The sequence below is a fragment of the Megalops cyprinoides genome, chromosome 8, assembly GCF_013368585.1.
Source record: "Megalops cyprinoides isolate fMegCyp1 chromosome 8, fMegCyp1.pri, whole genome shotgun sequence".
Taxonomy (NCBI): Eukaryota; Metazoa; Chordata; class Actinopteri; order Elopiformes; family Megalopidae; genus Megalops; species Megalops cyprinoides.
The window spans coordinates 17859365-17885691 of NC_050590.1; the positions used below are offsets into that span (position 1 = coordinate 17859365).

The 26327-nt window shown below is 43.9% G+C and overlaps 1 protein-coding gene across 2 annotated transcripts; it reads right to left on the reverse strand.

Annotated features, from left to right (window-relative positions):
- acsf3 (acyl-CoA synthetase family member 3) lies at positions 1-26160 on the reverse strand. Of its 2 annotated transcripts, XM_036534720.1 has the most exons (10): positions 26131-26160; positions 24480-25250; positions 23914-24069; positions 18917-19071; positions 18278-18423; positions 13899-13987; positions 13599-13725; positions 2150-2284; positions 1804-1915; positions 1-348 (listed from the first exon to the last, which is right to left on the reverse strand). In XM_036534720.1, the coding sequence occupies exons 2-10, from the start codon at positions 25200-25202 to the stop codon at positions 231-233; spliced, it is 1761 nt and encodes a 586-aa protein (XP_036390613.1). In that variant the 5' UTR covers positions 25203-25250; positions 26131-26160; the 3' UTR covers positions 1-230. The 2 variants fall into 2 exon arrangements, with proteins under 2 accessions (XP_036390613.1, XP_036390612.1); XM_036534719.1 differs by lacking the exon at positions 26131-26160 and having other exon boundaries at positions 24480-25797.
- Positions 26161-26327: the final 167 nt, after the last annotated feature.

Sequence of the window (26327 nt, forward strand, 5' to 3'; positions counted from 1 at the left end):
TGTCGGGTGGTTTTAAACCCGTCTTCAACCTCTAAGGAACCTTCTTTTTTCAACACATCTCTACAGGTCTTGTGATGTAGTCATTTCTGTGGCACTGTGGATGTGATAGACACTGCCACCCTTTTGTCTTGCTGTAGGGTAGCATTGGCTTTTCCTAATTCATTTCCTTCCTTCACTTGTACAAATCCCTAGAGCAGTGGCCAGAAAGTGACAGGTGACAGTTGGCATCCTTAGCTGGGGAAGAATTGTTTCAGCAGGTCCTTCTTGTTGACTTTCCCCATCTGGTTACGGGGCATCTCGTCCACCAGGACCAGGCCAGTGGGGATGGAGTACGATGCCATTCGCTCTCTGAAAAACATGACAGACACAGCTTTGTGACGACAGTGATACACAAACACCCACAAAAGTAAGCAAAACTGTGATATCGCTGCTGGGCAGAGATAAGTAAAAGCTGTTCTATGGCTCTGGAGTGCCTCTCAATTATATTTCAAAAATGCCTCAAGACATTTTCTCATATTTGATGAGCACAAAACAACAACACAATAAAAACAACAAAAAACAGAAGGCTATGTTAATTAAACGTTTTCAATTTTAAAACACTGAACGCATGATTGCTATAGTAAGTCTTTGTGCCTGCAGCCTTTTTAATATTTTAGAGTTGTCAGTAAAGACCTTCTGCATACGAAATTGTATGCTTCTCTCTCAATTTACGCAAAACCGACTATGAGTCTTGCCTTTCTGTCTTCATCTGTACACACACACACACACATGCACAAACACACACACACACACAGACTTTTGTTTCTTTTGCTATGCACATCCAGCTGCCCCAGTGAGAAGCATTCAAGTCTTGTCTGATACAGATTCAGAGTGACAGCTGCAGCCAGGGCACTGAGGAGTGAGCATCTATTGGCCTGCTCATCTTTCTCCTTCACCCTGCTCCCTCACCCCACATCCTGGGGTTATGCCAAGAGTCAGGCGGTAGACTGCCTGACTTTAATCCACCATTTGGGACCAGTAGGGCACAGCACTAGTGTCCATAGGCTTGGAGCCATATGGAGCTCCATGCGTGGCTACCTGCTGTCAGTCAGCAGCCTCAACAGCCAGGAAGGAGGAGGACAGGGGCAGAGAAAGAGAGAGTGAGAGGGAGGCAGAGAGAGGGAGAGAGAGGGGCAGAGAGACAGGGCAGAGAGAGGGGGGGAGAGAGAGGGGCAGAGAGAGAGGAGCAGAGAGAGGGAGAGAGAGGGACAGAGAGAGGGACAGAGAGAGGGGGAGAGAGGGAGAGAGAGGGGCAGAGAGAGGGAGAAATAAAGTTTAAGAGAGGGAGTGTGAGAGAGACAGAAAAAAACAACATTAAAAGAATATGAAACAAAATGAAAATTAGGGAAAAAGAGAGCAAGAGAAAACGTGTGTGTGTTTGTGTGTGTGTGTGTGTGTGAGAGAGAGAGAGAGAGAGCGAGAGAGAGAGAGAGAGAGAGAGAGAGAGAGAGAGAGAGAGAGGCCCTTGCCATCTCACTGAAAGGATACAAGTGTCTCCTGCTAGCGTCAATGATGGGACAAAACAAACACAAGTAATGTTTAAAACCAGAACCTAGAGCAGCACAGGCAGGCACACCAGTGTTATGCCTACTGTGTTCAGAGGACTGAGGAACAGTAGGGAGGTCTGCTTCATAGCCCTTCTGTCCCTCTTCACCCCTTTCCAGTATAGCTGACACCTAAATATTGAAATCAATCCACTTGTGCACTGTTTGGACTCCAGTCACTAGGGGGCAACATTACACTTTCACGGCGGTATACTCTCACCTGGCCCAGTTCTTCAACTCCTGCAGTGTCAGATTCTTCCCTTGCTTTAGCTGCACCACAGCAGTCACTTTCTGTCCCCAAACAGCATCACGAGCACCAATGACAGCAACATCTGAGGGCAGGGCACAACAGCAAGGGATGAATACAACGAAGAGAGAAGAAAACCCACCAACCACACTGCATTGAAAAGTGTTACCTGAACACTTTAACTCTGTGGATTCTCATGGACACCCATAACAACAATTCTTGGGACCAAAACTTCATAAACTAATGGGAGCATTAAATACATTCCCATCATTTCACATCAGTTGACCTGCTCATACAACACAAGCGCTCAGTCATTTACCTGCAATATCTGGGTGGGCCAGCAGATGTCTCTCTACCTCAAGAGCGCTTATCTTGTAGCCACCGCTCTTGATGATGTCCACCGATGTGCGCCCCATGATCCAGTACACCCCACCCTTGTAAACTGCTGTGTCTCCTACAGGAAGACATTGGAGAGACAGCAAATCAGGCACAGACATGGCGTAAAGAACTTTCAGTGATAGTGTCAAAGACTTAGATTAACTACTCTCTTTCTCTCTCACTCTCACACTCTCTCACACATAAACACACACACACACACTCTCTCTCTCTTTCTCTGTCACAGTCAACCCTAAGACTTTTGAGTCTCCTATGGAAGTCTATAAAATTGAACAGCTGCCATTGCCTTGCAGTGACACTAAGCCACACAATCAACAAATTGACTAGGCAGTAAGTTTCATAAAATCAAACCAGTACAGACCTCCCTAGTATTTATCTTTCAGTGGATGAATGGCAATATACAGGTGGTTTTCTGGAGTCACAAAGGTGTCTGGCACCATGGATTGTTTTACATTCTCTTCTCATTTCTAATAATAGCCAGTACAGAACCTCCCCTGCCTTTATATTCTGGCTAAATTGCTAGGAGCTGCTCAAATGGAGTTCCCCTTAATTACTTTCCTCACACACTGATCAGTGATACAGCACCCAGGCTCCTCATACATGCACACACACACACACACACACACACACACACACACGCACACACGCACACACGCATGCACGCACGCGCACACACACACACAAAACCACTGGACTGTAGACCCATGTGTGAGCAGCTGTCAGAAAGTGAGATTCAAGGTGAAGTGGTGAGATGGGTTCAGGGCGTAGGGTATGTGGGCTGATGGAAGTGCTGGCTCTGTGTGGGAGCTGGTTATTGAGTGTGGGGCGAGAGAGGTTAAGCACGTGCTGTGGGGTGGCCAATCATGACTGATGTGACCGGAGAAAGACGTGTGGCAGCTGGCCCGCACTAACATGCCCACCCAGCTCTGCTCTCCTGCTGACATCATTAAGGACACACCATGCACCAGCAAGGACAACCCACCAGCCACCTGCAATCACTGAAACCAGACTCCTGCAGACTAACATGCAGGAAAAACCTGATATACTCATGCATCAATGATTCAATTATCAGGAGGGGGAAAAATAAATACAAATATGCAGTTCAACCTCAACATAGTAATACAATAACAGAAAACCTATGGTCAGTGAATGTAATCCATACATTCATCCCATCAAGTCAGTGCCTTTGAAATCAAACCCAGCCAAAAATAGATGTAGCATCTTATAATCCATCCTATTTCTTATACTCCCAGCGATTTCATCGTTCTTATCCTCCATCCATCCCTCTCACTCTCTCCTTTCCCACAGCCGCCTCTCCATCCTTTCCTCCATCTTTACCTGCACTCTCACTCCTTCTCCTTCTCCTTCTCCAGTCTGCCTCCCTCCCTCCCTCACTCTGCCAAGGAGCACAGCGTCAATAGAGGGCCCATCTGCTCCCATACATCACGCACTTCATTTCAGTTTATTAGCTGGGATAAATCATAAATATTTCATTATACATCACGGGCGGCTGTCGCAGGGCCTGCGCAATTTATCACTACTGCCCTCTCTCACAGCTCTGCAGCCGAGCAATAAGCTTTCCAGTCTATTAAACAAGATTGATACAGTGTGTAAATTTAGATATTGGGAATTTCTTCACAGACCACTGCACTGCACTGATGGGCTAGGGTAATTGCTGGGGGGGGGGGGGGGGGGGGGGGGTTAGGGGTATTAGAGCTGAGAAACTGGACGGGTGTTAGCAACAGTAATAGTGTATTTATGCTTTCACCTCCTTAAAACCAAAATCTATACAATAATCTATTCTCTGCAATGTACTTTTGAATGTATTTTCTTTCTCTCTAATGCAAATTTAATACAGAATACGAGTGTGTTTTACATGACTCTAGATAAGCACACAGGTGGACTGGCTGTACGGAATATGTATGAGTTATTCGTTGGTATTCAATCACAGCTCTAGGGTAAAGGTCTGTGGAAATATTTATACATGACACTATAGAAAACAGCCAGTCCTGAAGAGTTTTCCTTTCATCTCTGAACTTGATTGTGACATCCATGCTCCCTGCATTAAACAAAGATGCACTGTGTTTCACAGAGAGGGAATGGTGGGAATTGCAATGGAAACATCAAATTGCTGCTCATTTCAATGGCTTGATTTGGGATATTTTTGAGGATACTTAAGTATTAGCACAGGAACAGAGTGGGATCATGGAGTAAAGGGTGGATCTGGTAGAATAACAGGGAAAATGCTTCTTGTCTCAAGTGTGCATTGCATCAGACAATAAAGGCGCCTGGCTAATAAATGAATGGAAATACTGGGAAGTGTGGCACCAGGACAGAGCACTGATGGCACTCAAGCCTCTGCACTGCAGATAAGGACCAGTGGGCTTCTTAATTAAAGTAATAAGAAGCCTAATTGTGTAGGGTCTGCTTTAGGTATTAAAGAAAACAATGGTGCACAAGCAATTAAATTGTAGACAGCAGAAAATGTGAAGCCATTAACAAACTATGTCTTGTACTTTTATACAAGTTCTAAACACATGGCAGCAAGGAGTCTCCCAACCTTCCCTCCTGTGTCTACACATGGTAAAAGAAACAATACACTTTCTTATGATCTTTTCTTCATGAACTTGTTTTAGTGCTTGTAAAGGAAAGCGCTTTCACACAGTTGAGCTAAAAGGCTCCACTGGATGCTTGTGACAATGTGAACATCAAAAATTCCAATCATTCAAAGTCTGACAGAATTTAAGAAACTAAAAGTAATCAAATCTAAGGAATTAAAGAAGAACCTTTTAAGAAATAACTAAATTCATAAACACGACTAAGCAAAACTAAGTAACAGTGTATGCGCTGGTGGTTTCCCCACTGTAAGGGAAAAAGAGGACTTTTAATGACAGCTAAGTTGCAAATGCAGTCAACTCGTTGTATGCTAAGCTGGTTTGCTAGTAGGCAGAAGTGGCAGGGCCAGCCTCTAAACGCATTCTGGGACCTGGAGGTGACTAGATGTACTGCACTTGGTTTCAAGTACAATTTTCAAACTACAAAAGGGACCATTTCCATAAAAAATGACTGAAATGCTTCTGGACACATAAATACATTGTTTGAAGGCTCATGTGGATACTGTCAACAATGAAATAATAAGGTTTTATTCACGAAGGCAGTACACTTAGAAGTTTGGATCTAACCTTTGCATAAAACAAGGTTTTATGGTTAGCTTGGTGCCACAGATGCACCTTGGTTTTTTTACTTACAGGCTTAAAGCAATTCCTGTGAAGATTGGAATTAACTTGTATGTTGAAGTGAGTTATAAATGAAGTAGCCATTCAGCACTCATGCATAAGAGAGGGACAAAGTCACTCATTTACATCAGAGTGAATGAAATGCAGCTCCTGGTTTTCAAAATGCACACTAACAGTAATAAACTGAGGAAAGCAATAAAATACAGAATCTTAAGATGCCCTTCAATTTTCAGATACCAGGTTGCATCTCAAAAGCTTTCTATTTCAATAAAAGGACATAAGGAAGAAAGCATCTTCCAATCAAAGCAAAGATGATTGCCTAATTTCACTGTACTTCAGTTTTTTTTGCCTGAGAATAGAGAGAAAACACTGTCATTCAGAGGACAGGGCAAGCACAAACAGCAAGGTAAACAGAAGGTGAAAGTTTTTTTTTTCTTTTTTTAACTGAATTTTAAATAAATGTTCAAAAATGTAACATGTAGCCAGCTCTTCACTACTGTGCCCACAAAGCTATATGGAACTATGACTTTGCGAGTTAGGCAGCAACCTACTTTTTTGACAGAAAATTTGTTGGCTAAATCGCAAGTGTTAGCAGCACCTATCTAGCCAGTCTAATGTGGTAAGTACTTATCACCCTGATGTTACTGCTTAATTCTGACCAACAAACAGACCTGGAAAGTCATTCAACAAATTACTGGACATAATGACACTGATCTTGTTCTCTTAGGCTTAGACAATATCAAACAGTAGCCAGGCTTCCTAAGTTAAGGCCTCTTTTGCTGACACGCTGGTGTGCATACGCTATACAAATCATACTCCTGGGAACAGTGACAGTGGGTCAACTGATGATGAAGACAACTTGTGAACTAATGAATGAAATGAAATGTCTTGCTATGTCCCTGATTAATATGTACATGCTCTGACATGACTCTTTCCAGGAGTTTAGTACGTCAGCTAAATATTGCGTTAGTTTTAAATACTGGATTATGCAAGAGAAGTAAGAGGGAAACTATCCTCTCCCCTTCACTACTACAGAAACTCCACAAGGTTTGCATTGCACCTACCCCAGTGTTACTGATATATAGGTAGTCAGTCAAAAATGGTTTCTGACTGAACTCTTCATCTTTGCCCTTAAGAATATAGCATTTGGTTTAGTACAATATGTCTGTGTGTCTGTCTTCCTACATCAGAAAGGTACAGTAGCCATTAAAAGAGACTGAGACCGAATCAAAAAGCTGAGGGTGTGAAATCTCTGACCGCATTCGTCAATAACACTGACAGCTATTTGTCTCAATTAAAACAGCAAGAAAATACACAGCTACTCACAACACCTGATACACAAAGACATGTAATGGCATTTGTTCTCTCTCATACATGAAATCATGTGTTTTCTGCAGGTACCTGCCACCATTTATTAAGATGCATTAAATACTTACTGTTTGGTTACGGTTTTTGTTTCTCATTTTCTGTGTATCACTGTGAGACACACACTGTGCCCCAGAAAGCCAGTAAGCTCAGAGAGGTAATGAAAAGACCCATCATTGCAGCATGCTGTTGGAGGTGAGTCATGTACTGTGTCTATTTTGATGTCAGTTTTCTGGCTGCTTGCTGTCCCTCCACAGTGTACCTTGCCTGTGGCCAGGAGCCTGTGTCATCAGGGTTCCAGTCTGGCTGGGAGAGGGCTGTAACAGAGGTGACTGAATGAGCTGGCAGTGCCCTCATCACACCCCCTTTACATGGTCACTTGCTCATACTCTCTTTGTCTCTGTCTCTGTCTCTGTCTCTCTCTCTCTCTCACACACACACACACACACACACACACACACACACACACACACACACACACACACACACACACACACATTCTACCTCTCTCAACCTGCCTGCTGGCTCCATGAACACCGAGCACACACAGCGTTGGATGGGAGAGGTGGGCTGGGGGGTTGACGGGAGCAGGGGAGGCGAGAGGGGATGACAGCTTTGAAAAGGGCAGTGTGACAAAAGCCATGTTCCACATTCCTCTGCACACTGTGCAGATTGACAGTCAAGTCTGAGGGTGCTGTGACAGAGCCTGCCTTTGGATATGTGTGCGTGCACACGTGTGGGGAATCCAAAAACAACATTCTGTTCCTTCATTTGAATGAAAAATGTTACACCATGACTTGTCTAAATCTTCTGAAAACTTTCCACCTTGAATATTACATCATTTAACTAAGAGATGGTAGATATAAAATCATAAGCAACGAGTTAATTTATGTGTTCACTGCTGCATGTGGTTCACAATACCCAGACTCCTCTATATTTTACATCATTCCACATGGAACAGAAGGACTCATCTCGGCTCAATTAATGAGGTCTGCAAATAACCGATCACAGTTTAAAATAATAAGAAACATACAGCTCACTCAAATATATGAATATTAATGCCAACATTAAAACACAGACAGTTAAATGGAACAGTTAATGAGGATGAATAACAGACATTGCTGACAAAACCACATCTCTGATGCCATTTATCATCCTTAACTTTTGTCATGGCTCCTTTTTCTAATTAATATCATACATAAAAACACTTCGCACTTGGGTGAATTATGTAATTTGTCTAATGTAAACGCAATTAAAAGGGAAAATGTACTTTATTTTTTTACAATCCATTGTGTCACTGTGTTAGGATTTTATCTACGCTTTTCATCATTTAAGAGAGACTCTGGTAACTTCACAATTGATAACCTCCTTAAAGTTACTTTTCAAGTCACTACAGCAAATCCAGTATCAGACCTCATTACGACACCAACACCACTATCAGACCAAATTACTTCACCGACTCTACTATCAGACCACATTACTACACCAACTCTACTATCAGACCACATTACTACACCAACTCCAGTATCAGACCACATTACTACACCAACTCCAGTATCAGACCTCATTACTACACCAACGCCAGTATCAGACCACATTACTGCACCTACTCCTCTATCAGACAATTCAGCTTATGATCTGTTCTTCATATGGATTAGTCTGCAATAGAAGAGCCTGAGGGACACATTGGCTCGTAACAGCATTATTTTTCTTGTTCACAAGGAATCTCCACAATCTTGACAGCTCAATTTTAAATGAAACGATTCCTCCTTTCTTTCTACAACAAGAGGTAAAAATGGAGCAAACAAAAATGGAATAAGTCAACAAATCCATTTGGATTTGTTTGGTCCTCTGTTTGTGTATTTTTATTTTAAAACCTAAAAAGACAGAAACAACGCGGCCACCAATCGTTCTGAAGGTCTGCCAGGGGTCTTGGCTGAGAAATTGGTGTCACAGAGATCTTGGCTTCCTTCCTCCATGCCTTGGCTATCCACCACAGTCAGGATGAGTCACTCTCGTCCTCCGGCCGGAGGTCCACAGAGGAGTCATCTGGGCGTGGAGCCGGGAGGAGAAATTCACACAGCTGAAAGCTGGACTGTAGGCGGGGGAGGTAACTGTACACAAAACCACAAACCAGACAATGTGTCCTTCCATAGCAGCAGCATCATCACAATAAGCCACTGTGTCCTTACTGAGTGTAATCTTTTCTGAGTGTTCACTTTCCCATGCACACACAGGAACTGTGTGGAACTGCTATCATTAGGCAAACCTGTCTGTGTATCACCTCCTCCCAAGGTGCAAAAGCTATCCTCATCAGAATTATATGCTTGTATGTCTGTAACATGTCCCCTTCCCTTAGCTCACATAAGAGATTAAAGGCCTCTGACTTCACAAACAGGGACTTGAGCCTGAGGAACACTCCTGATAATTCACTCATTTCAAGTTTGCATTTGTGAGATAGAAAATGATCAGACTACTGTAAACAAACTACTGTATCTTGTTTCCTTCACTGCATAGCAATGATTGCTTGGATATGTTTTTTCAATTCCTGGGCTTTGTGCATGGAGAGCAAGATAAATATCACAGTGCGGTATGAAGTGCAATCTTTGAGGAAAATCAGTATGCAGAGAGACAGAAAGAACACAAGGAATTCCATCTACATCTATCTGGAAGGTAATGGGGGGTGGAGTGCATTTTCTCCCACCAAGTGCGTCCTTCAGCTCATTGTCATTACAGAGTGCAGGCTGTGTGGCCTCGCTTTGCATCTGTGGATGGGCTATAATACCATGATGATCCGTGGGGCCGAATTTGACTTTGAGGTGGCTCATGGACAACACCCAAGGTGGCATTTGACATTGGAAGGAGAGTGCAGTGTAACCTGAGGTGGAGTCCTGCGCTGGACTGGGGGAGGGTTGGTGCACAGTCGGGGAGGAGAGCATAGCTGTGGGCGATGGAGCTCTGCTTAAATCATAACTGATTGGGCCATGGAAACCATAACAAACTGGTGCACCCTGCAGACTCCAATCTCTCAACAATAGTAAGGGGTGAGACAAACAAATCAACACAAAAAGCAACAAAAAGCACAGACCAAGAACAGCAGCAACAAAAAACCTACAGTGACACATGGATGTACAGAAACACACACACACACACACACACACACACACACACACACACACACACACACACACACACTCTAATCATCAGCTCCAGTTTCATCACAGCCTAATACCCCCTCTCTCAAACAGACTCATTATATACAGCTCACTGTCAGAGGAGCCCTCAGCTCTGACCTCCCAGCTAAGGCAAGGGAACTGCCAGAGCTCAATCTAGTCACCCTAGTTAACATTCTCCCCTCTACTTCCACCAAGCCACAACATCCACTAGTCCAGTTATTTATGGCCAGGGAGGCTAATGCACACTCCCAAAACAATGCTTATAGGAGCACAGGCAATTTTTAGGATGTGTCCATTATTCATAAGTATGTGCATGCAGCATTTGGAAAATTGCTAATGCTTTCTTGTGCTTTTTTTTTTCTTTTTACTGCATAATCCATTCCAGGAAAGAGCGAGCCGTCCTGCTGGAACAATTGAGAACAGCTGAACCCCACACCTCCTAGTTTTCCAGTATACTCCTAATAAAAAATTATAGCCTTGTTTACATGGCTATGGTTTAAAGGCTGCACTGGCACCATGAGAAACGTAATGGCAATAACCACGGCGCTTGCAAACAAACACTGGTGAGCTAAGATACTGTAAGTAGTCGATATTTCATGGTAAAATACACAGACAGGAAGTGCTCCCAGAGATACTGAAAGTCGATGATAATGATCAGTGGGATTATGATATTAATTTATCATGCTACTGGACAGTGAGAGCCATTGTCTGACAACATATTTGTCATCGCTGTTCACTTGTGGAATATCAACAAGACAGTGTTTCTCTGCACAGTGTGCTATGTAATTTTGCATTCCAATACAAGATAACCATATAGACGACTGCTAATCTTAAATATAAGGTGTTCATTTTTCATTGAATGTGTGCATTAATGGCCTTAATCAGGCAGACTTCTTTAAATAAGCAAAGCATTGCTTCTAATCATGAACACTGGTAAAATACTATCACTATCCTATGATAGGCATAATCAATGCTGTAATCTGGATGGGACACTTTACACACCAGGCACTCCTCAGTTAACATGCAGGAAGACTGAAGCTAACAAGCAACAACAGGATAAAATGTTTGCTCCAATTTCTATATAATGACTAAAGCATAATAAAATCATGCCAAGTACTGTAGCACACCACGGAAAAAATTCATTTTCACTTTGTAAACTTTCTTGGAGTCCCATGATTGGCTAATCTAACAGGCCTATGATATGTCAGGACCATCAGACATCATGCATAAAGACACAAGATGGAAAAATGTCCGTTCTCATATGGTTCTCCTCACAATAAGCAGTGGCATTATTCACCACCGTTACATGAAAAATGCTGTAAAATTGATGGAAAGTAATTGTCAGCACAATGCCATCACTTTAATTTATTCTACATTCACACCAAAGTGATACTGAGAAATTTGTGAAAAAATGGTGGCAGATGAAATAAGACTAACATCTGACAATAGGTGTGCAAGTTTCTAAAAACCACAGATGACTTTGTATCACTGGCTGACTTTCTGTCCTTTAGCTTGGCAATCATTAAGCTCAGATAGCTGAAACTGAGCTACTAAAATGTGAGGAAGAAAAGGAGAAGTGAAAGAAAAGAAAGAAGAGAAAATCAATGGTAACAAATGAGTGTAGAGTTGCGCAAAGTGAGCACTCAAGAGCGGGTGACAGATTATCTATACAAGTGCCAGTCACGCCACGCGGCAGCACTTAAGCAATTAAAACCACCAATGGGCACAAGCAGAGCCTGTATTGATCTGCAGACAATTGCCGAAGTACTGCTCATATCTCCAGAGTGCAGGGGTTTGTGTGGGTGTGTGTGCGTGTATGTGTGTGTGTTGGGGGGTTCTGTAGGAGAGCCAGGAGTAAAAGAAACATGTGGCTAAAAGGTGAGGGGGTGTACTCTGGGTCTCACACCACCCACACTGTTTAGCTCTTTTTCCTGCCTTCCACATCCTAAAACAAAGACCAATAGAGGCTGACTACAGCAGTCAATGATTAATTATCCAAAGCAACACACATTCTGGAAAGGAATGTTTTTTAGGACTGGTATACTGCTAAAAAGGAAAATAACACCGTGCATCAAGCATGATCCAGCAGAGCAGTGTTCTTCTCTATCCTTGAACACAGTCTAGTACACAGTTTAGTCAGAGTCTGGGGGCAGTGACAGCAGGACTGGCTGCCTGGGGTGCTGGGGTAGATGGAGGGGCCGTGGCAGCCAGCCTGTAAGTGCTGCTGAGGGAGATGGGAGGGTAGTGGCAGGCTGACTGCCTGGCCATGCCTGGGGAGCTTGTCTGCTGGGAGCTGATTGCGCTCTCTCTCATTATCTAGCCTGTGTGTCTAATGGAGTGTGACAGCGCCATGCAGCATGCTGGAACGCTGTCCCTCCACCCTTAAAGCCAATTAAACCCATTCTACCCCACGCTCCCATTTCTCCTGATCTCTGCCTCCCGCTGCTCTCACATTCCCCTTCCCTCTCTCCATACTCTCCTTCACTCTCTCTTACTGCTCCATACTCCTCTTCTCTCTCCACATTCCTTTGTGAATGAGTGAGCTTAATGAGTCCATACAAACTTGTCTTTTTGACGAACTGATGTGTTTTCCACTTATTTGTGATGCATGCTAAACAGTTTCAGCTTTGTAAATCATTCTGTAGAAATTTCTATCACATGATGTATGTATGATTACTCTCACTGGTACAACACATACTGTCATCACAGTTGACAACGTATTTCAGCCCATACATTCTGATGACAAACAGAGAATGCCACAGAAGGATAGGAGAAAGAAGGCAGATCTTTTGCTCCGTTCCTAGACAAGGATGTCTGAATATCCACCTCATGTATCCTGAAACGATCACTAGTTCCAAGTGATCAAACAAGCTAGACCCTTTTTCCATTGTGACAGGCTCTGTTGCAGCAGATACTGAAAAAGGTGCAATACAACTGTATGTAATACTGTAACTAATTAACTATGCTAACTACACAACCAATAGATATTGTGACCAAATTATGATATATTCATGCTGGGGTCTTGTTTGTGATTACCTTAGATGTAATTATGGCACAAATAACACTAAATATAGCTACACATTCCAATTAAAAAATGAAAAAAGACACATACATTGATAAAAACCTGGATGTCAAACTTACTTTCAAATCCATACAAATGCTCATGAATCTATCAACAGCAGTTAACAGCTCAGAGAATAAGGATATTGTACCGAAACTGTACAGCAATATCTTTAGTACTTCTGCACCACTCCATGGATTAAAAAACCAATGCATCTGTGAGCCTGGTAGTGCCTGAGAGTATCGGGTTTGCAAACAGTGGCACTGTCCACTTCTCAATCACTCCTTAGCTGTTAAGCAGAATAAATACAAAGATCATACAAACTGCAAGAGTCACAATTTGTAAGAATTAAAACTAAATTTTCCACAGACTGACATCAAAATTTCGATACAGGTAAGCAACATTTTTCATTATTCTACAGCTAGCCAGAGCTCATAGTGTAGCAATATTACATGAAACAACTTGTCTTCAATAAATAGCCTTATATATTGTGTACAAAGCGAGGTGTACAGTATATGTGCAGCAGTGCTGTACCAGTTTTGAACCAGCCATCAGTGGTGAAGGAGTCCTTGGTCTCCTGTGGTTTGTTCCAGTACTCAGTGAAGACAGAAGGGCCTCGCACCATCAGCTCCCCTTCCTTCCCCTCCAGTCCTGGCCAAACCTTGAGCCCCAAAGCAGCACACACATGGCAGACATTACACTGATTCTTCCTCTGGTAAGAATGCTTACAGGATGCGTTACCCTATTTTTTCCCCTGCAATAACTACCATGGGAACTGATGACTAAACTTCTGATATGCCCTCAGTAATAGAAAAGATTTGTTCTCTTCAATACCTGAGTCCCCATGCTGCTGCCCTCGGCAACAATGGTAGTGTTCATAACAATTCGCACCTCCACTCCAGGAAGAGGATTGCCCACTGCACCTAAACAGTGAACACACACATAGTTAAACCACATCAACACACAAGCCCAAATAAACCAACACCACACACTGTTACACACACATACACGCACATGGAACAAACACACTCCACACACACATATATAATTAAATCACCACAATTCAAATTATGCAAATACACACAAACAAAATAACCACACATACATACCACAAACCAATGTCTGTTTCTGACCCACACAGATAAGACTTAATGAGAACAACCAAAAGGACAACTTTTCCCTGTGTTTCTCTGATATTGCAGCGTATGTCATTTCACAGGCCAATGCTCACCCAAATAAGAACAGGGCTGACAATTTGTGACTTAAAATAATTCCCTCTCTTACTGACCTAATTTACCTTACCAAAATGCCCATCAGTCAATGATTCTACTAAGAATAAATCTGCCAAGCATGGATTTAACTTTTTTTCTTCTCCTCTGATATGCTTTAATTAAAATGCATCACTATACAGGCAGGCAGAGATTGTGACAACATAGCTACAGCTATTAGTAGTATAAAATGGAGAGCGATCCGTGCCATTCCCCTATAGCAGGTATTATTGTGCCTTGCCCTATGAGATGATGTGTTTCAATCTGACGTGTCTGTGGGTGCAGTGCTATGAAAGGGTGGAAACTGTTCTCATGTAGGACAATACTGTAATATTCAAACCAATGATGTAATCACTGACCCCAGCAGTTCAAAACCCTGGGGATAGGACACCCCAAAGCCATGCACATTAACCCTTTTTTAAATCACAAAAAAAGGAACATTTTGTCATTTTTTCCATTGTATATTTGCATATTTAAAAATATTTTATGCTTCATCCATAATGTTTTACGTTAGATGTTGATGGGGTTACAAAATATTTCCAGAGGAAGATTAAAAGCAACCAACAGTGACCACTCTGGCAAATTGGTCAGAGGGTCAAACAGGCATATTGTATATGTATTCAAGGACTGAGAGAGTTATAAAACATCCTCTGACAAAAAAAAATGCATATCAATTATTGGACAATATAAAAATATCATACCTGAGAATTATCATTGAAGTCTTCAAACAAAAGAGCCCACTCATATAGTTTCATATAATATTCTTTTGCCACATGAATTTCCCTCAGATCTACAGAGGAAGAGTGAGGACAAAAGGCCACAACGGAGCATACCGAACATTAACCATCTGACTCATCTTTACTGCTGCCTGACATACTGACCCTGCGATTTTACTTTTTCTGTTCAACTGTAGATTTCTTTCAAACCCTTTTCCCCCCTCAAGAAAACACTGTTCTTTGATTTCTGTCAATGTGTCCTCAGTAACCAAAGAAAAGCACACATGATGTGATGATAAAAATCAGTTTTTCCCTAAATCAGAATTTCACAAAAATCCACTAATATCTGAGCTGCAACAATCTCTCTCCGGGAAAGCAGAGAGATTCCAAGGCCTGTGACATTTAAGTCACTCCATGTTAAGGGGAATTGAGACTGAGTGACAATTCAAAGAGGTGGGGGAGAAAAGAATAAAGGTGGAAAATAAAGGCAGCAGAGGTGTTATGATAAAGAATCAGGGATGCCAGAATTGCAATGGGCCGATGACTGTGTATTTCATCTTGTGAGCCACATGAGAGACTTTGGTTGAATTCAAGCTTTAGCTGAAATTAATTTTGCCGTGCAGTCTCTCACACAGTTGAGGTAAACATCCACAAGTCATATGGAAAATGAAATCATCTGGTAGAAATGCTATTGTGCTGGCTGTTGAGTGACAGTCTAAAAATAACTAATGAAATCATACTCTGTCAACATCAACTCTCAGCAGAAATTAAACAACCTTCTACTACTGCTACACTGGCCATTTGTAGAAAAGGAAAACAGCACCAACTAAAGAATACTTCACAGGTAGCCTTTGGCAACCCTGCCACTATCTATATTTTGCCCGAGTGAACAGTTGTGTTTGTGCCTACATATGTCCATATACTTGGTGTGTGTCTGTACATGAATGGATGGTGCAAATGAGTGGTTGTATGTGAGTGTTCAGGAAGATGTGTGGAAATGTATGTGTCTCCCCAGGTGTGGGAATATATCTGTGCGCATGAGTAGTATGCATGTGTGTCAGAGGCTGGAAGAAGGATAAAAGTGTGTGGGTCTAAGAGTGCAGCAGAAAAAGGGAACTCCATGTGGACATGAAAGAGAGCAGTAGAGCTGTGTATTTGAATTTGTAAGAGATAGAGAAAGACAGACGGACAGCTGTGTGTGGCTGTCTATCTTTGACAAGCAGAGGAGCAGCATGTGTGTGTGCATGCATATGTGCATGTCAGGGAGGGGTGTGTGAGAGCAGCGGAATGCAGCAGTCCCTGTGGCAAATGTCTTGTCAAAGACACAATAAGTCCCCCGACTGCATGGACAACCATTAATGAGGCTTCATTGGCGTGCCCATCTGAACCTCTAATTAAAGCAGCAGCCATGCCAGTGCCTCCAAATGAGCTTAGCCAGGCGGAGCAGAGCACCCTGCCTGCTCCTCATGAATAATACATGTCCCTTCACGCTGTGCTCACTGCTGGGTCCCCTGAGCAGAGCTGTTCTAGAGCTGTCAGCGTCCCCTGGAGTCTTTCTGGAGACCTGCAACATGGGGTAAGCTGTCCCTTGCTACAGATCATGAGCCCCTCATGCTCAGTGGTAGACACATACATGTATATAGAGAGGGAGAGACTAATGAGAGGGATACAGAGAGAGACTAGCTGAGGAGAGGGATACAGAGGGAGAGAGACACTGACTGAAGACAGTGACACAGACTGACTGAAAATAGGGATATAGAAAGAGACAGAGAATGACTGAGGGGGAGCACGACTGACTGAGAAGGATACAGAGGGAGAGAGATACTGAGGAAAGGGATACAGAGAGACACTGACTGACAGGAGGAATACAGCAATAGGTTGATTGAGGGGAGGAATAAAGAGAAAGACTGACTAAGGAGAAGGATACAGAGGGAGAGAGAGGCTGAGGACAGGGATACAAAGGGAGACTGACCGAAGAGAGGGATACAAAGGGAGAAAGAGAAACTCACTGAGGAGAGGCATGAGCAAGAGAGAAATGGCAGACAGAGGGGCTCCAGTCCACCCCAGGTCAGGATGTGCTCCTTAAGAAGCGCCAGTGCTGGCCAAATCTGTTGGCTCTATTTTGCAGGACTCTTTTCCTCACACTGCCATGAAGAATCCAACTGGTTTTTGTGGCTTTTCATTCCTTACCCCAGTATAAGGGAAATCATTGTGAAAGCAACATTACTGTATTCCATAAAAAATTTTGACGAGATGTCATTTTTGTCTGGAAATGGGAAAAACAGATGAAGCTCTTGTTAAAAGTTACGTTTACTGTCTGGTTTTCATAATTGCATTTTGAAGATGTTGGACAGGAGAAGCGCAGTAACTGAAGCACTCTTTCTTCTCAGAGAGCTACACTGAGTTATCGATTTGTTTTAACCTACTTTAATATGAGACGGCATCACACTCGCTTCTACGGGCAGACAGCTCATACAGAGCAGCAGAAAAGTCAATACAACCGCAATGTCTCCAACCTCGTCTTAATAATCACCCCTGAGCATTTAAGATAACCCTCTTTTTATTTCCAGCACACAAAGATGAAACAGAGCAAATGAGCTGTGTTTTTAACGGCAGGGAGTACAAACGCTCAGATCACGGCTTTCTCTTCAAAAAAACGAAAGAAAAAAAGACACCATACTCAAACTCATTGCTTAAAATAGTACACCTCAACTGGTAAACAACATGCTACTTAGAGACAAAAACATCTCAAACAAGCAAAAACAGACAAAGAAATAGTATGATTGACAGTGCATATTAGTGAAGGGCCCCTACAGTAACACTCACATCTTTAGTTTTCATTCCATTACATGTTATAATTGGGATTGCATGTCTACCACAATCACAGGTTCACATCAACTGCATATGAAAGGCTTGCTTAACCACAGAGACAGAGGGATCCCCACTGCTAGGGACTCAACTATCAAAGTATGTGAGGAATAAGAGATAAAAAGATGCTGTGTGTACCCAAGCAATGACAGCATGAGGCAAACAGATAAAGCATTGTGTGTCACAGGTGTTTGACAGCTACTACATCAACTATTTATGCAATTGCACGCAGTGACAGATGTGTGAACCAACATGCTTATAGTGATGAGCATTGGACAGATACAATATTAGTCTTGTGTACAGTGACTTGCAACAGCAGGTACGGTTGGTAATAAACAGGGCAGATGGAAGGGCACCATACCTGGTATGCGTGGTCCCTTCAGCGGGTTGGACAGTGCCATGCCAATCTCAGTCATGCCATAGCGCTCTAGCAGGGTGTGTCCTGTGATCTCCTCCCAGCGCGTCAGGATGGGCTGGGGCAGGGCAGCTGAGCCTGACACCATCAGCCTAGGAACGGGGACAGGGGAGGGTGGCTGAATGTGTGGACCACATTTTGTTCTAGAATCAGGACCTGTTTCGGGGCCACATTATTCTGAGACCCAGTGCAGGCAACACTGGGAAGTCAGGAGTATTGCTCTTCTACAGGTTATTTTTTTCTCCCAATTTCATGTATAATAGTTTCATACTGTACATCTTCATATGTTGTAGTCTGACAAATTTCTGAGTTCTGACAAATTTCTGGGTGTTCCTGGTAAGTCTGAAACCAGGTGTAGCAGCCCAACACATTGGTTGATTCCAATCCAACCCAAGTCACTCTTGTGTGCATGACCTCCATGTACCTGATATCACAGGTGCAGTAAGAGGCAGAGGTGCAGTAAGCACTACACATACTGACAACAACAGAAGCCTGAAAAAGGCTTTGGCAGGAGCTACTGCATGGATGGGCCTGCAGCAGAACCAGCAATTGCACAGGTCCCCAGGATCCAGTGTGGTGCAGTACCTGATTCTTTCCATGCAGATGGCCCTTACAAAGTCTTGGACGTGAGGCTGGGTGAAGTGCTGCTCATAGTACTGGATCAGTTTGGAGTAGATGGTGGGAACAGCCATGAACACATTAACTCGTGGAGCCTTGGAACTGAGCAAATACTCCCACACCTAAGAAAGAAAGGGAGGGGTGAAAGTGAGAAACAGAGGCTGGACATTAGACCTCAGTGATGGACAATATCTTATTTAGTATATATATTTATCTAATGCATACAGGAAGAGAAGCAAATAGCATGGCAGCAATTTTGGGATTGACACTTTGAATACAGAGCGTTCAACTACAGAAAAAAAACCTTGTCAAAACCTGTAAATGTCAGGATGACATCCTCTACAACAGCATCTTAGAAGAAATAACAAATATATTGAGGTCAGTTAGAACACTAGCACAGCTTTAATCCCAAAGCATTTCAACGCGATTTTTTTGCTGCTTTGACAAATGTGTTCTATGAGCATTTGTGATGGTGGTGCCTGCCTCCCCTCTAGTCAGAAATAGGAAGTGATGAAGCCAGGCACACAAACCCACACACCCCCTAAAAACACACACACATGCAAACACAAACACACAGGTAAAAATAGCGACAAACAGTTCAGGCATATATTCAAGGACACTGACACACACCTACACACAGGGGTAGATCCATGCATGCATAGTGACAGACAGCCACAGAAGCCCAAACACACATAAATAAAGAGACATTTAAGCCCCCACACGCAAGCTCCCTCTCTCACACCCGCTCCATGCCTCGCTGAACATCCTGCACGCAGTGGGAAAAAAGCTTGAATTAATTGAAGGTGAACAACAGACTCTCCTTCGCTCCATCCCCTTGGGAGACACACACTTCCCTCAGCTCTCCCCCATACACATACACACACACACACACTCTCCATTTCATTATTTTTTGCCTCACTGCCTCTCTCTTCTTATCAGTCGTTCCCTTTCTCTGCCTCTTCCCATAACCCCCTCCCTCCCCCCGTCTCGTCATTTGGCACCCATTTCTCATCAGCCCCCCCCCCCCCCCCGTTCCATCCTCTCCACACCTGTCCCCAGCCCCCACCTGACTGTCTGGTGCACTCCAAGGGCACTCAGACACCATGTGGCCATGGCCTCAGAGCAGCGTCCGCTCTGTCTCAGGGGAGCTATCCCAGCATGTGCAGGCAATGCAAAGGACAACAATGAGCTCTGTGGCACTACATCACATGCCACGCGCATCATTCAGGTCTTCATTCCACCAGACTGCAAACTGACAACACTACTACCCACTCTTTTCTAGTCTGTCCATCAAGTCATGCTGTTATTATGTCATCTGAACAACGTCCTCGGAAGACATTTAGTAATAAAAACAGATTTTAGAAATCAAACTACAATATGTTCACACCATCATAGACCAAAATACATATTAGACACATTTATACTTAATTAAGCCTGTAATGATAGACAATCATGTATTTTAATATACAAGCATGAAGGTACTGAATTTTTTTTACTGAAAACCAGTAAAAGAATTTGAAGGTTATGCAGCTGGTAGTTTAAGAGAATGAAAACACATCAGCATATCCAGGGGACAGACAAAATGACGGAAACACTAAATGGAAAAGTACTCATATTTTGAAGTTACTAAATCCCAGTTAAAAAGGAGCCTACACATGTTTCACATTAATGTCAACACTAATTACCAATACATTTCTGCTATAAAATATGTTTTTAAAATTGTCACAAGCAACACGAGAGATCTATCAGATTTTGAAAAATATTGAATAGTTGGTACCAAAGTTGCAAGTTTGTCAGTCACAGAAACAATGTGTCAGGGGGAGCATCAGTGGTCACGGGTCAAGCCTCACTGAGAGGAATAGATGGACACTTCACAGACTATGTGTTAAAAACCACAAAACAACAGCCTCAGAAATTACTATGGGACAGCACGTATACCTCCGTGGCCCAGTCTCGTGAGCTTCAATCAATGAAGCACGATCAAGCTTTAATCAAGCACAATCAGTCAGACACACAGTCTCAAACATAGGCAGAAGCAAGCACAAAATCGACACTCACCCATCTGCACACACATATACAGACAGACAGACAGGCACACACACACACACACACACACACACACACCTTAAATAGAAGTTAAACAAAATTACAGTTCTGAGGCCAGTGTTATTTACCCTCTGTGTTCTTTGCCATGTCTATCAAATGCAGTGAAGCGCTTCCTGGAAGACCTGCTCAGGAGGCAAAAGGCAATTTACGTCCTTCAAAGAACCGGTCTCCACCTGGGACACCTTGTGCCGAGACCTGCAGCCACCTCCTGCATCTCAAACAGCTCAGCAGTCACTGAGACTTCCCCAGCCCTCTGTCCTCACTGCCTTCAGCTCAGCACTGAGACTTCCCCAGCACCCTGTCCTCACTGCCTTCAGCTCAGCACTGAGACTTCCCCAGCACTGCCTTCAGCTCAGCACTGAGACTTCCCCAGCACCCTGTCCTCACTGCCTTCAGCTCAGCACTGAGACTTCCCCAGCACTTCCTTCAGCTCAGCACTGAGACTTCCCCAGCACTGCCTTCAGCTCAACACTGAGACTTCCCCAGCTCCCTGTCCTCACTGCCTTCAGCTCAGCCCTGAGACTTCCCCAGCTCCCTGTCCTCACTGCCTTCAGCTCAGCACTGAGACTTCCCCAGCACTTCCTTCAGCTCAGCACTGAGACTTCCCCAGCTCCCTGTCCTCACTGCCTTCAGCTCAACACTGAGACTTCCCCAGCTCCCTGTCCTCACTGCCTTCAGCTCAGCCCTGAGACTTCCCCAGCACTGCCTTCAGTTCAGCACTGAGACTTCCCCAGCACTGCCTTCAGCTCAGCACTGAGACTTCCCCAGCATTGCCTTCAGCTCAGCACTGAGACTTCCCCAGCACCCTGTCCTCACTGCCTTCAGCTCAGCAATGAGACTTCCCCAGCTCCCTGTCCTCACTGCCTTCAGCTCAACACTGAGACTTCCCCAGCTCCCTGTCCTAACTGCCTTCAGCTCAGCACTGAGACTTCCCCAGCACCCTGTCCTCACTGCCTTCAGCTCAGCACTGAGACTTCCCCAGCCCTCTGTCCTCACTGCCTTCAGCTCAACACTGAGACTTCCCCAGCTCCCTGTCCTCACTGCCTTCAGCTCAGCACTGAGACTTCCCCAGCACCCTGTCCTCACTGCCTTCAGCTCAGCACTGAGACTTCCCCAGCTCCCTGTCCTCACTGCCTTCAGCTCAGCACTGAGACTTCCCCAGCACTGCCTTCAGCTCAGCACTGAGACTTCCCCAGCTCCCTGTCCTCACTGCCTTCAGCTCAGCACTGAGACTTCCCCAGCACTGCCTTCAGCTCAGCACTGAGACTTCCCCAGCTCCCTGTCCTCACTGCCTTCAGCTCAGCACTGAGACTTCCCCAGCACTGCCTTCAGCTCAGCACTGAGACTTCCCCAGCTCCCTGTCCTCACTGCCTTCAGCTCAGCACTGAGACTTCCCCAGCTCTCTAGTAGGGGCGTCTCAAGGGACCCCATCCACATGTTCAACACTCCAAGTGCCCATGAGCTATCTCTGCCCAACAAAGACTGAATACTACACCTGGTCTGCAGTGCACTCTGCACCCCCATCTCATCAGACATACTATGAATTCCACCAGCCAAACATATCAGCATACTGTCAGGAAATGATAAACACAGGTGAAATACTTCCTTTTTATCCTATTTGCCTTCTAATTTCAAACAAAATAAATCTGAATGAACTATTACAATCAGTTAAAAACCCATTCTACATAAACCCAAATGGTCAAATGTGATGAAACATTTTTTGCACATCCTGGTCATTATGAATGAAAGTGAACAATTAAATCCTTGATGATAAAAAGGAATGCTACTTTTTCTTATGCTAAATGGGAATACAACCATGTCTTTCTGAACAAAGGTTGCAGCAAAGGGAAACTCTACACTTCTGTCATAGAGCAATGGCCATTTTTCTTGAACGTCCTTTGCAGCCCTTAACTGTCAATCAACAGACTGACCCCCAGCCCCTACTCCATTTAAATTCTCCTGGACCCCCATCCCCCGAAATCCTAGACCATCATTCCTCAATGTCAGTCCATCCATTGATTTGATTCTAAAGCCCTTACAGCAAGTTGGCATGGTCAGATAGAAAGAGCCACAAAAGGCAATCCATCAAAGAGAGTCAAACATTTTGTGCAACTGTGTGTGTGTGTTTGTCTGGGGGGGAGGGGTGTCTCTCTGCACTCAGCCACAGAGATCTAACCTGCACCACTGCCCTGCTTCTGACCCGTCCCCACTCTTCAGCGGGAAGCGGGACTGTCAGCTCTCTGCACTCTGTTGACACCAGCCTTCCTGGCACCCTAGAAGGCAGCCGCAATTAGTGCAAACAGCTGACAAGTAACCGATAAGGTTGAACACCAGCCTGCTTCACAACTTCATTGTTTCAAATCTTTAAAGTATTCCCCACTGGAGCCATGCAGACTGCCAAGGATGCCAAGACTGCCTCACAGGATCTGAGGGACACAAGCATTGCAACAGAGTAGACTGCACGCCCAGCTGAAGGACAGGCTAATTATCAAAAATACCCACATGGAAAGATAAGTAAATACAATAGGGATATCTTGCCCTGGGATGTGTTTTTAATTCTGAAAAATTAAAACACAAGCATAGTTCACTGCCAAATACTGTCACTGATGGTATTTCTGACAGAATAATGACAAGAAGAAACAAGAGAAGTTCCTGATAAACTGAAGACAGGTTTATTCCCTGAAACAGAGACAGGGATAATAGAATAGATAAAGTAATTTTGAAAACAATTCCAGGAGCACATTTGTGTGTATTTGCATTGTTTTTGCATTGTATTTGCATCTGTGACAGCTAAAAAAGGCGCATGACAAGTGAACTGTGTGGCTAAATGGGTGAATTTGGCTAGTGCATTGTGTTACCTTCTGTGGCTGGAATTCCGGTAGCATCAGGCAGGTGGCACCCACCCAGAGCGGGCACAGCAGCTTGTTCACAATGCCATGGACATGGTGCAGTGGCAGGGTGTGCAAAATGACATCATCCATGGACCAGCCCCACTCTGACACCAGACACTGAATCTAAGGACAGGGGGATGCAGACAAAACTTCAGCAGTCTTTTTATTTTACATAACACAACTAACTGTAAGTTGGCACTTTGGGCCTCTCATTTGTGATTTTTATGAGATTGATGTAACTGTTGTACCTGACCCCATTAGTGGTTTATCATTTCAAAAAGAAGCCCTTCATTAATTAAAAAAAGGTCGTATTTTTTTTAACTCCACTAGACATGCAGGTCAATTTTGCATGTGATTTGCTAAAATCCACGGCAACTTGAAAAATGCAATGAAATAATGTGATTATTTACAGAGTAGTATAAAGACAATGAGCTACACAGAAAGTCAAGAGGTAGGATGGGCTGGGTGAATACGACGGTGTGAGATAGTCGTAGCTTAAAGGACATGCCATGGTAACTAACAATTTTGATTACCATAGCCTGCAGGTTGGTGTGGGTGCTTAATACCCCTTTGGGTCTGCCTGTAGTGCCGCTGGTGTAGATGATCATGGCTGGCCTGTCTGCCCAGTCCACAATAGCTGGCTCAGAGTGCATCTCTGCAGGCTTCAAGGAATCCAGGCTGGAGGTGGCAGGCAGCTGCAAGCAAGGGAGCCCCAGTTTCTGTGCCAGAGGCTCCAGAGTTTCAGAGTAGGAGTGTCCAGCCACCAGCAAGGAGGATTGGGAGTCGGTAATGATGTACTCCAGCTCAGACGGAGGGTGCTTCCTGTAGAGGGGCACAGCTGTGCCGCCACACATCCAGGAGGCCCACTGTGCCACTACATAGGAGGCATCATTGGCACACAGGAAGGAGATGCGCTGTCCCTGTAGGTCCCCTGTGCTGCAGCCTAGCAGCTCTGTGATTTTCTTTGCCAAGGCCCTGCTGCTGTCATACAGGTCCTGGTAGCTGTGGCTCCCGCAAGAATCCAGGATCGCAAGCCTGTTCCCAAATTTCAGTGACTTAGTGAACACAGGGGTGACTGCCCCTCCTATGAGCTGACGATTGGCACTAGTGGAGAAGTACGACCTCCTCAAGCCACTTCCCAGCATCCGTTTCAACACACCCATCCCTGTTCCACAGTGTACACATCGCAGACAAGAAACTTGGAGGGGTGTACTGTTCATAGAGTGAAGAGCTGCCTCTAACAGCATTGCGGCCATGGCTGGTGATCTTGCAGTACTATAGCATCAAATGCCTTCCTGGTCTTCCTGGTGTACATGTAAACATTGGTTGAAACAGGTGTTAACTGTGTGGTTACTATTAATGACAAACTAAATCAAAATCGTGCTGTTTTTTTTTTTTTTCTTCTTGATCACAATTTAGCTTGCTTTCCTAGACATTTCTCAGCATATCTGTGCATCATTCAGATTCGCACTTTGAATATCTCAAAGAAATTTCCCGACTAAACACTAATGACCAGTCTGGTGTCAAGCCATAATTTGGCATCCTTGTTATAAAGAGGGTTTCCCATTTAAGAAATGGCAGACATTGACCACTATGTATAAGATCTGGGCGGCAACAACAACACACTCTATCAGTTGTTCAAATGACTAGCACATGAAGCACATGGCACCCGGGGATGGGTGGACAACTGAGTCACTTCAACGGTTACATTTCCTTTCATTACAGTCGCTTCCTCCTGGATTCTGCTGAAACATGTTCAGTTTGTGGGAAAGAGGAAGAAACTATTTTGCACTTATTAGGAACGGTAGCTGGATAGCAAGACAAGCTAGCTAGCTAACAGCAGCTACGTATAACTGGGGAAACTGGATGAAGTAGCTAGCTATCTATCTACTCTACCTATCAGTGTAAAAACAGTATTGCCCACTGCATACAGCCAAGTAGCATGCAGCACAACTTTGCAAGAGTCCAATACCTAGCTGGCTAGCTTATTTCATATTTGCTAGAGCTGTCTGACAAGTTAGATAAATCTAACATCCACAAGTTCACTGTTACCACAGCGGTCTGTCGTTATTCTGAAAAACCACAACAATAAATTACGACAATGTTAACTATTCAGTTTTAAAAGCTAGAAACGCACGCAAACGTCAAAAATGCTAAAGTGCTTCTCAACAAATTTCTCCTTACCAAACCAAAAGTCCTTACATTCAAAGTCTGTGGTACGCTCTTACCATGTTCCGGATGGAAACAGCGCTGTAGCCTATAAGGTTCTGACGGGGAAAACCGAATGTGAGAAGCCATGCGAACTGAACATTACTGTTAAAATATTTAGCTTTATATCCATTTCTGTTTTTTTTTTTTTTTTTTCATTATTATTCTAATGG

Excerpts from the sequence above, each read along its gene's own strand:
- acsf3 (XM_036534720.1), bottom strand. The coding sequence starts at position 25,202 with ATGGCCGCAATGCTGTTAGAGGCAGCTCTTCACTCTATGAACAGTACA. Across the intron at positions 13,988-18,277 it reads GAAGGGACCACGCATACCAG|GTGCAGTGGGCAATCCTCTT; the intron begins GTATGGTGCCCT and ends TTCACTGTTTAG. Across the intron at positions 2,285-13,598 it reads TGATGGCTGGTTCAAAACTG|GAGACACAGCAGTTTACAAG; the intron begins GTACAGCACTGC and ends GTCTTCCTGTAG.